Here is a 10,550-nt window from a genome sequence, read left to right as displayed (position 1 = left end):
CTGCTCGTTGCGATTAAAGACAAATAAAGCTTTAAAGTGTTTTATTATTTTTCAAACTTTATATTGCATTGTCAACAAATGGCAGAAAAGAGCAGTAAATAATCCACAAACGTAAAAGTTATGAAAAATATTTGTCATTATAATGTCGCAGTCACACATGATAAAGTGTATACAGTGCATCATAAATAAATGTCGTAAATAATACAGACTGTGTAAAATAATGCGATATTTCTTTAACGCTGCACCTTCTCCATTCTTACATTTTATACTAAATCGATTCAAATGCACCGAAATAAAAAAAATCTAATTATGATGCCTCAACACATTTATATGTGATGATCTTAAAATATTTGATAAAAATATATTTGTATTATTCAATTATGGCACATACAGTACATTATATCGGTGACACATTTTTATGAATGTTGACCTGATTATTAGTGAAATCTAAATTAAGTTGGCATGCACATTTTAATAACGAGTGTATACAATATTTACATAAAGTACATTAATAAGCAAGCTAAGTGTAAATTTACAATTTATGTTGCAGTTAAAATAAATTCACATAAACATTAAAATATGCATTTATAAATGGGGGGGAACCTGCTTCAAGCTTATTGCGAAATAATAATGTAGCCATCCCGATTTATTTACCTTTTAATCCTCAGCACGAAAGCTATCATAGCACCAATTAGAAGCCGGAAAAGTGAGCAAAATTTCGTCTCTGATTTGATTTTTAAAATGTGGATGAGTCCCCCAAAAAAATAAAACTCGCATGTCGTCCTGTAGCATTTTTTTTTTTACTTGTCGCCGGAAATAACCTGTTGACAAAAAAAAGCATTTATTAAAATCATGAAGAAATAATTTCGGAGATTTATGTGTGTCCTCACATAATCGGTGCGTTTGCGTTTCCAACAATCCGGGTCGAGCCTCTTCTGCTCATCGGCGAGAGCTTTGGCCTGTAAGGTAAACACCCGACGTTCTTCGGTCCGCATTTTCTTCCAGCGCTCGCCGAGAAGCACGCTGATGGCTCTGAAACGCACGCACGTGTTTAAAACTATTGCGCAATACCGCGGCGGCGATGCACACCAACCTGTTATCCTTGCCCGGGTGCATCTGCGTGTACTGCACCCGGAATTTCTTGGCGAACAGCATGAATGCATTCATTGGCCGCTTACACTTGGGTGTGACTTGGCTACTTCCTGGTTGGCGGACATTTTGGCTTTTGATTGGCTTGCGGTGAGGACAGCGGGAGCGGCTGGGTGTGTCGGCGTCTGTTGGATTTGAACAAGCTTTTTCTTCACTATTCTTTTTTTTATAGTGTTGTCAATGAAAAAAATGCCAAACCTTGTAATGTGTCTCGGTGTGGGGAAATGGCGCCCCCGCTGGACTGGGAGGCATATCGCCGTCGAGCCATGCTGCTCAGCAGGTAAACGGCGGAAGAGTCCAGTGGTGTGAAATCGTAACTGCGGAAAACGCAGAAAAAAATGATCGTCTCGATCATACGTGTATGTTGAACTTTGAAATACCTTTTAAATGTGTCAAAGACAAGCGAGTCATCTGTATGTTCGGCATCTCTGTGACCCGGAGGAAGGCAAACGTCGCCGAGCTCCATTTCGTAGCCGGCTATCCCGTAGCGTACCACGGTCAAGCTCGGGTAGAATGACGACCAACCTGATTAAAAAAATGTTTTTAAAAAATGCAGGTTGTTATGGGCGAGTCCTCTCTCGTACGTCTTACCTTTGTTTTTAACGTAGAACGGATGGTCGAGTTCACAGCGTGCAGTTAACAAGCTGTGTCCAAAAGCGCCGGGGTCAAAGGTCAGCTGTAAGATGGCCTGACCAGACAAGACGTTTTCGGAGTGTGCCACAAGCTGCAAACCCTCACAGCCGTAACTCTGCAAAATTGTTTTTTTTTTTTAGTCCGCTATGCAAATTGCTCATACTTGGATGTTTATTATTATTATTTTTTTTTTTTATATAATACCGCCAACTTGGACTGTTCCTCAAGGTCAGACTGAAGGTCCTCAACTTTGCGCCACTCGACATTGCCGCCACTGTGGAAACGCAGGTGAGTACCTGCACACACAAAACAGCTTCAGAGAAAATACAAATAAAAGTACCACATCATTTGAATTTTTTTCAAATTAAATGCATTTAAATATTTGCGCGTGTACCTTTAAGAAAGCAATGCCAAGCAGTGGCAGGCCAGGAGACGCTCCAGGCCGTGTCTTCGTCGTCAGACAGCGAAGATCTGGTGGACACGGCCGAGCTGCATTCGCTGCTCGTCTGTGCAAACATAAAAAAAAACATCATGCAACAAAGCGACTCTGAAGTGGCTCCCTCGCTTCATCCATGGTGGCTTTGCTGTACCCTGCCTCTGCTGGCGCTCGTAAGGGGGGGCCGGGCGTATGAATGTAAATCACTTCGGGCAGTAGAGGAACTGAAAATACCAAACCCAGATGTATTAGTGAAGTACTTTTGCTTGATCTTAAATGTAGATGTGTGATTCTACCTGCTGTGGGGAGAATCCTGTAGCAGGGGGCTCTGAGGCCCGGTGGCGATGTGAGCCAGCTGGGTCAACCAGCGGGTGTCACCAGACCTCCCATGACACCCCGTGCCCGCCTCAATTTGATAAATCGCTGTCATCTCTTTCTCTTCTGGAGCCTCCTCCAGGCTTGGAAGATCAGCTGAAGAAAAAGCAGAAGGATCTTTGTGTCTTTATGTCTTTTAAAGTCATTATTAATGTTATTTACCATATTCTGTTAATTCCATATCACTCTTTGGGGTAGGTGAGGAGTCATGTGGTTGGTCCTGATCCACTTCTACAATCTCTTCTGTGAGTGGAAAAAAAACGAGTGCTGATTAATAGATGTCTGACCGTTGCCACGGAGATGGCGAATACCTGTGCATTCGCAGTGGGGCTCGGTTTCCTTGAATTGTTTGAGGTTACCACTTGACAGGCCTTTGGGGATCACCACCTCCCACATCATCATGTCAACTGAAATAGTATGTGATTAGAAATGCGAATATCACACAGACAAAAACACACTATTTCTAGTTTTTATTCTTTATTTTTTTTAACCCGCCTCCAAAACTGTTGCACAATATGGTTATCATGTGACAGGCTCTTGTTTATAAACTTCGAGAGCGTCCGCGCATGCGCGTAACGACCCATTCATTCAACGCTGTGAATGACGGCAACAAATAACGAAAGAGTAGTTGTAATAATGTTGTTATAACTATTTATTCAGACGATGTGTTATGAAAAGTCATATTTAGGAGACATAAGCACAAGAAGCAGTTTGATCGGTCATGGCATGAAAGTGCGATTAAAAATTAGGATTTCCGTCGACGAACGCGAGAAAAATGTCGAGGAATTATATATATTCGTATGAAAAACGATGTCTGTGTTGAGAAAAAGTGAATAAATATAATAAATACGTCGAGTGAGTTTAGGGAAAAGGGCCGTTTCAACAAAAACAACTAACGTCAACAATGAAGCTTTAAGAGCGACCGAGCTGCGGAGCTCGTATTTATGAAAAGGACAGGCCTCGTCATCTCGATCTTGTCTCGTATTTTTAAAGTTTAAAGCATACTCAGTACATTGGTGTGGTCGCTTGTCGAACACGACGAATTAAAACGCGGAAAAGTTTTATTAAACTTTTTTCTTTACTCACCTAAACAGTGGCCTTGTACGGAAAAGTAGGTTGGTATAAACATATCATCCTCGCCGATCCTATTGGTCCAACCTGTTGTCAATCAAAAGCTAGCAGCATCATCATTGGTCTGTTTATTTGCAGACGGCCCTGCATTTTTAAATCAAGATAAAAGATAAGAAATGAAAGATTAAAAACGACGATAGAACGCCTTTATTGTCATTGAATAGAGCAAATAAAACTGTTTATTAATCAGTATCCAAGTATTTATCGATTTGATTGCAGTAGTTCTAACTTTCATTTTCGTTATTGGAACCAATCAATAAAATTGTTAGGTTGGAATTTAATAAATAGGTTTGAGTTTTAATGAACCAATTTAGTTATACATGAAGGTCTAGTCTGTATTTGTTAAGTTTAGTTTGATATATAAACTTGAAAAGAAAAAAAACACTGAAGCTACTTAATTTAACCGCGAGATGGCAGCAAAGATAAACACTAATCAGCAGAATTATTGTGTTTCCGACTTGCCTTTTATTTTGAAGGAGTCACAGGATGTTGCTAACTTGTCGGGCAAATTTAGCAAATCACCACTTTACACCGGCAGCGAGAAAACGTTGTTGAATCTTTTACAACATTTTTTTTTTTTTGTACAGTAATGTTCACTATTTGCCTCATTTTAATGCCGAATCTTGGGTTATTTGCTCCCTTTGCATTTCTTGGTGAGTTTTCCTTCGAAACTTTCTGCCACTTGTACCGTTATAGCTTTCTTGCTTGCCGCTTCCCCTTAAGTCGTGCCGTCTTCTCTCAATATTTTCTCAATGAGTTATTTTGTGATATATTAATTTGACAAATTTGTCAAAACTATGTGTAAGGTAAAACAAACGTGTCGTTTTGTGTAGTATTGCATTCACACAAGCTTCCTGTTTTTTGGGGAAAAAACAACCCCCCCAGTCATTACATCCTGTTTATTTAAATAATAATATAAAATGGCTATAGAAGCTTTTAAATTTTTGTTTCCTGTTGCTTTAAGACACTTTGGTGCCTATTTATATTTTGCTTCATTGCTTAAATGCTCCAAAAGTTTCAAATTGTTAGAGCAATGCACTTCCTTTGCAGATCTTTTGTCCACCAGCTTTTCCAAATGGATTTAAGTCTGGGTTGTAGAAAATATGAAAAATGATTCCACTCAAAATGAATGTCACATTTTATCGCTCCTCAAGCTAGGCGATGGAGGAGCAGCCCATTCAGTCGAGTCAGGAAGAGCGAGTAGTGTTACGAGAGGACAACAGTCGGCGGAGACGAAGGAAAGCCATCACGTCGTCCTCCTGCGCTTCCATGGATCACGTCGCCGTGGAGTTCATCCTCCCGACACCCACACAGGGTGACGACGCCCCTGACTCGCTGCAACTAGAAGTTGCCGGAAACTGGACAGTGGAACAGGTTGCTCATTCTTATTTAATCATCCACTCAACTTAAGGTGATTTTAAAATTCTCTCCTCCCAGGTGAAGGCTCAGGTTTGGCTCAATGCAGTGACCTCCAACCTGTGTCCGGAATTCTACCAAAGGTTTTCTCCAGACCATTGCATACTGCTCTACCAGAAGAAAGGCAACACGTGTGAGATCTACGACAAACACCAAGTTTTCCAGACGCTGGACTGCGTTCGCTACTGGAGAGGTTTGTTTGATTCCTAATGATGAAACCACGTAGGTTTTAATTTTTTTTCTCCAAAGCTTTGAAGAAGGACGTCGGCCGGATCAAGATGGTCCCTCGTCCGCAGCCCTCGGACCAGACCCTCCAGTACCAGCGCTTCCTCAACTACCTGATCGGCTACGACGTCACCGACGTCAGCAACGTACACGATGACGAGCTGGAGTTTACCCGCAGGAAGTTGCTGACGCCGAGACGCATCGAGTTGTCGGGACGCGACACTAAGCTTTACTCCATGGACCCGTGGGTGACACACAAGGTGTTGCCGGAGCATCTTTTGGGAAAGGTCTGTTGAATTTCTGACTCTGAGAGCCACAAAAAATTAATTTCTGTTCTTGGGCGGCTCTTTTCATCCTCTCAGGTCACCAATGGCCACATCCTGGTGGTGATCCACATCCACTCAGCCAGTCACACCATCAAGGTGTCCATCGAGGATACCCCAGCGCAGGTGTTGCCAAGCGTTCCGCTTCATCGTCTCGATTTGCTTCTCCATGTCTCACATCCTTGTCCGTCCCGTTTAGGTTTTGTCCAGCTTCTTCTCCAAAATGGCAAATAAAAGAGGCTTGCTGGGCATCCCCGACAGCTCCTCCGAGACGGATTTTGTGCTACGGGTGTGCGGCAGGTTTGTTCAAAATCGCCAATCGACTCGGGATGGGATGAGATAGTCTGGTTTGCTTTTGAGCAGGGAGGAGTATTTGTATGGCGAGAACCCGCTGCACAACTTCAACTGGATCCGTCAGTGTCTGAAGAATGCTGAGGAGATCCACTTGGCTTTGGAGACCCTGCCAGACCCTGAACAGGATCTGGTTCGTGAAGAGAACTGGGCCCAAGTGGACGATTGCACTGGTGTCGCAGGTCTTCACAGTCCTCGATTTAAAAAAAAAATATATATTTTTTTTTAGTGAGGGTCAATTTTTGTCATTTTGGGTGTTTTCCCAGGCACGCACGAGCAGCTGACCATCGACGAGAAGGACCACGAGCGAGTGTTCACCGTCTCCATGTGGGATTGTAACAGAAAATTCCGGGTGAAGATTCTGGGAATCGACATTCCGACTCTTCCCAAAATTCCCGACTTTGTGGTCTACATTGAGGCCAGCATCTTTCACAGTCAACAACTTCTTGCCCAGGTGGAAAAACATTTTTTTTTTAAAACAGAGATCTAAAAATTCAATTTATAAACATCATTTTTGTACTTAAGGAGCGGACGACTCCCAAAGCCTTCAATGAAGAAGTGATATGGAACTGCTGGTTAGAGTTTAACATTAAAATCAAGGACCTGCCCAAAGGTTCTCGTCTCAACCTCCAGGTAATCTATTTCAATAATTTTAATATGGTCCGTCTGTATTCCATATTTTCACTTCCATCATATTTTCATTCCAGGTTGTGTGCAGTAAACAACCCCAGCCTCCATCCTCCAAAGGTTCTTCCTACCAGGAGAACACATCCGGAAGTCACGACGGTAAGCCCGTCTGAAATTCCGCCACCGAACCCTCCCGAAGCGATCCTCACCCGCTGCCGTCCATCAAGGCAAGACCAAGAGCCGGCTCTTGTACTACGTCAACCTCCTGCTGATCGACCACCGCTCGCTGCTACGCCAGGGCGAGTTCGTCCTGCACATGTGGAAAATGCCAGAGAAGAGCGAGGAGAGCAGCAGCAGCAGCATCAACGCCGACAAGCTGACGTCAGCCACCAACCCGGATAAGGTTTCCTCCATGGCCGTCGCCATCTTACTGGATACGTACTGCTACCCCGTGGTGCTTCCCAAAAGCCGCGAGCCCAGTCGGGACGGCGCCGACGGACACGAGCGAGGTCAAAGGGAGATGCCCAACCACCTGAAGAAACAGTTTGCCGCCATCGTGGCGACCGACCCCCTGCATCCGTTGAGTCCTGAAGACAAAGAGCTGCTCTGGCATTTCCGACACGATTGTATACGTGACCCCAGGTACTTGGATTGCAAACAGTAGTGGATTGAAAAAGTCTTCACACCCGTCTTTTAACCCTGTCAGGGCCTATCCAAAGCTGCTGTCGTCAGTCAGGTGGGGGAAACAAGAAGACGTCCTGGCGATGCACCGCCTGTTGGAGTGCTGCACCACATGGGACAGCAGGTAAGAAGCGTCGTTAATATTTGTCACTTGGTTTCTCACGATCACTTTTGATCCACGGCAGCGTTTTGGACGTCGGCTTGGCCATGCAGCTGCTGGACTGCCACTACTCTGACGCTCAAGTTCGCTCCATGGCCGTGAGGAAGTTGGAGACGCTGGAGGATGATGACGTGCTGCGATACCTTCTGCAGCTTGTTCAGGTTTGTTTACTGCCAAGTGCTTCCTTAATTTTCTTTTAAAGAAAATAAATGAAAAAAAGACTGAAAAATATGATTTAAAAAATAAAATATGTATAAATTATATTCAATTATATATATGTTTTTATTTCCAAATTTCTTTTGCCATTTGTTAATCTTAATATTTAAAGTTTTTTTATTTTTACTTTTATTTTGCATTATAATTTATTTATTTCAAATCTTCATATATTTTTTAAATTAAAATTGTCAAATATTTTTTTTCTATTCTTTTTTATTTTCACTTTTATTTATTTTGGGGATTTTGGCAGTTGTGGTCTTCCATAAGCAGTGTGTTTGTGTGCAGGCGGTCAAGTTTGAGCCATATCATGATAGCGCCCTTGTCAGATTTCTACTCAAAAGAGCTCTTCGGGTAAGCAGGATGAAAAATACATCATATATCATCTACAGGTAAAAAAAAAAACAATGGCACCGTGTCTATTTTTGCCTTTCAGAGCAAGCGTATCGGCCATTTCCTCTTCTGGTTCCTCCGCAGCGAAATCGCCCAATCCAAACATTACCAGCAGAGGTTTGCGGTCCTCCTGGAGGCCTACCTGCGAGGGTGCGGCGAGGCCATGCTGCAGGATTTCGGCAAGCAGGTGCGCAAATATTCTTCACAAACACACCACTGATTAATTAATCGCGTCTTTATTCTAGGTGGAGGTGACCGAGGCTCTGCAGAAAGTCACCCGAGAGATCAAGACCATGTCCCCGGACAAATATGACGTCACCACACAAGGTTGGTTTTCAAAATGTTGCTGAGAGTGTTGGGAATTTAGCAAGAGTGTGTTTTGCAGTGGTGGGTCAGATGCGTCAGAAGCTGGGGACACTGCAGTCATCCGGTCTTCCGCAAGGTTTCAGGGTTCCTTATGATCCCGGACTCAGAGCCGGACGCCTGCTGGTAACGGAGACGTACGCTGTCGAGACTCACATGGGATTCCTGACTCGTTTTTTTTTTTATTCAGATCGAGCAGTGCAAAGTGATGGCGTCCAAGAAGAAGCCGTTGTGGCTACAGTTTGAAAGGGCTGACCCCACGACCTTGTCCAAGGACCCCATTGGTATCATCTTCAAGCATGGGGATGACCTCAGGCAGGATATGCTCATCCTGCAGGTGGCGGACAGTCCTCTCTCCCCCCCCCCCCCCCCCTTTTTTTTTTGTCAATTTTTTGTGTGTGCTAAGTTTTTTGTTCCCCGCCAGATTCTGCTGATCATGCAGTCCATCTGGGAGACCGAGTCTCTGGACCTGTGCCTGCTGCCTTACGGCTGCATCTCTACCGGGAACAGGATAGGTCCGTCATAATTCCATGATTGATTTCATTCCATGTTTCATCCCCCAAATTTTCTCTCAGGGATGATAGAAATCGTGAAGGACGCCACCACCATCGCTAACATCCAGCAGAGCGTCGTCGGAAGCACCGGAGCTTTCAAAGATGAAATCCTGAATCAGTGGCTGCGGGATAAATGTGTGGGCGAAGACAAAGTATGATTTTTTTTTTTTATAAGGCCAAATTTTGTTCATGTTTGCCTCTCACTGTTAAAAGGAAGTCGCAAAAACGATAGACAGGAAGCGGCCGTGAGCTTCGGTGGTTTCCTGTCACACAATCTACTTTTAGACCCGCCGTGTTTTATGAATTACAATCTTACGCAAAGTTGTTTTTCTAGTTTCAACAAGCCGTGGAGAGGTTTTTGTATTCCTGTGGCGGTTACTGTGTGGCCACCTACGTCCTGGGCATAGGCGACCGCCACAATGACAACATCATGATCACTGAATCTGGTAACCACGTTCAACTTTGACTTTCAAACCAAACATATCCATGAGAATATTTTTTTGGGGGCAGGGAATCTCTTCCATATCGACTTTGGTCACATCTTGGGGAACTACAAGAGCTTCATGGGAATCAGTAAGGAGTGGGTTCCCTTTGTCCTCACGCCGGACTTCCTGTATGTCATGGGAACGTCGGGAAAGAAAAGCAGCCCCCACTTCCAGAAATTCCAGGTGCTTCAGCCGCAAGTTCTCACATTTGTGCACTTATTTCATGCTCCTTTCATTTGGGGATCAGGATGTATGCGTGAAAGCTTACCTGGCTCTTCGCCACCACACCAACCTGCTCATCATCCTCTTCTCCATGATGCTGATGACAGGTGCAGAATGCTTCGATTCAATAAGCTTCATTGTGCTGTGTTGGCCACTAGAGGGCAGTATAGTATGCTAAAATGAGTTGAAATGTAATTTCCTAATAGGCATGCCCCAGCTGACCAGCAAGGAGGACATCGAGTACATCCGCGAAGCGCTCACAGTCGGCCGTAGCGAGGACGACGCGCAGCGCCACCTTCTGGACCAGATTGAGATTTGCCGGGAGAAAGGCTGGATGGTGCAGATAAACTGGTTTGTTCACCTGGTGCTGGGGATCAAGCAGGGGGTGGAGAAACGCTCCACATGAGGAGGAAAAATGAGGCAAGATGATTCTAAAAACAACATTGACATGGTAAACTACTTGCTGTTTTTTTTTTTAGTGATTTAAATTTTATTGGGTTTTTCAGCTTTTTACGTGAAGCCTTTCTCGTTCAACAACTACCTATTGAACTCCATTCTTAGGCGTTACTGCCCTCTAGTGGTGTTTACAACACACAGCACTTGTTGTAGTACAGTATTAGATTGTTTGTTTGGTTCAAAAATGCTTTAAAATATGTTTGAAAAATATATTTACTTACATGGGCTCTCTCAGGGACATGCAGTCGGGGAGGCAGAGCCTCACCTGCATTAAAATAGTAAAATAAATTGTTAATTAAAACCCTTTTCAATTTTAGTTATTTGTCCTTTGTTTTGATCTTTTCATGTCCGTGTTTT

At 43.7% G+C, this 10,550-nt stretch overlaps 2 protein-coding genes across 2 annotated transcripts; one reads left to right on the top strand and one right to left on the bottom strand.

Moving 5' to 3' along the window:
* Positions 1–24: 24 nt before the first annotated feature.
* On the bottom strand, positions 25–3,746 carry LOC148379294 (HMG box-containing protein 1-like). Its single transcript, XM_088366447.1, has 13 exons — positions 3,680–3,746; positions 2,905–3,000; positions 2,756–2,836; positions 2,515–2,689; positions 2,373–2,442; positions 2,177–2,288; positions 1,987–2,078; positions 1,741–1,897; positions 1,530–1,674; positions 1,348–1,466; positions 1,094–1,274; positions 891–1,032; positions 25–821 (listed from the first exon to the last, which is right to left on the bottom strand). The coding sequence occupies exons 1-13, from the start codon at positions 3,720–3,722 to the stop codon at positions 801–803; spliced, it is 1,434 nt and encodes a 477-aa protein (XP_088222573.1). The 5' UTR covers positions 3,723–3,746; the 3' UTR covers positions 25–800.
* Positions 3,747–4,197: 451 nt separating this feature from the next.
* Positions 4,198–10,509, top strand: pik3cg (phosphatidylinositol-4,5-bisphosphate 3-kinase, catalytic subunit gamma). Its single transcript, XM_088366328.1, has 24 exons — positions 4,198–4,377; positions 4,879–5,098; positions 5,162–5,333; positions 5,390–5,652; positions 5,728–5,814; positions 5,888–5,988; positions 6,052–6,221; positions 6,306–6,493; positions 6,565–6,672; positions 6,747–6,825; positions 6,894–7,308; positions 7,373–7,471; positions 7,533–7,668; positions 8,009–8,074; positions 8,157–8,300; positions 8,359–8,440; positions 8,499–8,602; positions 8,667–8,813; positions 8,901–8,991; positions 9,052–9,182; positions 9,365–9,476; positions 9,541–9,698; positions 9,763–9,844; positions 9,944–10,509. Exons 2-24 carry the CDS (start codon positions 4,886–4,888, stop codon positions 10,141–10,143), a joined length of 3,348 nt encoding a protein of 1,115 aa, XP_088222454.1. The 5' UTR covers positions 4,198–4,377; positions 4,879–4,885; the 3' UTR covers positions 10,144–10,509.
* Positions 10,510–10,550: the final 41 nt, after the last annotated feature.

The sequence above is a fragment of the Syngnathus floridae genome, chromosome 22 (assembly GCF_059516105.1).
Source record: "Syngnathus floridae isolate MCC-2025c chromosome 22, RoL_Sflo_1.0, whole genome shotgun sequence".
In the NCBI taxonomy this organism is placed as follows: Eukaryota; Metazoa; Chordata; class Actinopteri; order Syngnathiformes; family Syngnathidae; genus Syngnathus; species Syngnathus floridae.
This window is presented reverse-complemented; position numbering and strand designations above follow the sequence as displayed.

Excerpts from the sequence above, each read along its gene's own strand:
- LOC148379294 (XM_088366447.1), bottom strand. The coding sequence starts at position 3,722 with ATGTTTATACCAACCTACTTTTCCGTACAAGGCCACTGTTTAG. Across the intron at positions 2,443-2,514 it reads CAGGATTCTCCCCACAGCAG|TTCCTCTACTGCCCGAAGTG; the intron begins GTAGAATCACAC and ends TGGTATTTTCAG. Across the intron at positions 1,033-1,093 it reads CACCCGGGCAAGGATAACAG|AGCCATCAGCGTGCTTCTCG; the intron begins GTTGGTGTGCAT and ends CGTGCGTTTCAG.
- pik3cg (XM_088366328.1), top strand. The coding sequence starts at position 4,886 with ATGGAGGAGCAGCCCATTCAGTCGAGTCAGGAAGAGCGAGTAGTGTTA. Across the intron at positions 5,989-6,051 it reads GTGCTACGGGTGTGCGGCAG|GGAGGAGTATTTGTATGGCG; the intron begins GTTTGTTCAAAA and ends GCTTTTGAGCAG. Across the intron at positions 9,845-9,943 it reads CTCCATGATGCTGATGACAG|GCATGCCCCAGCTGACCAGC; the intron begins GTGCAGAATGCT and ends ATTTCCTAATAG.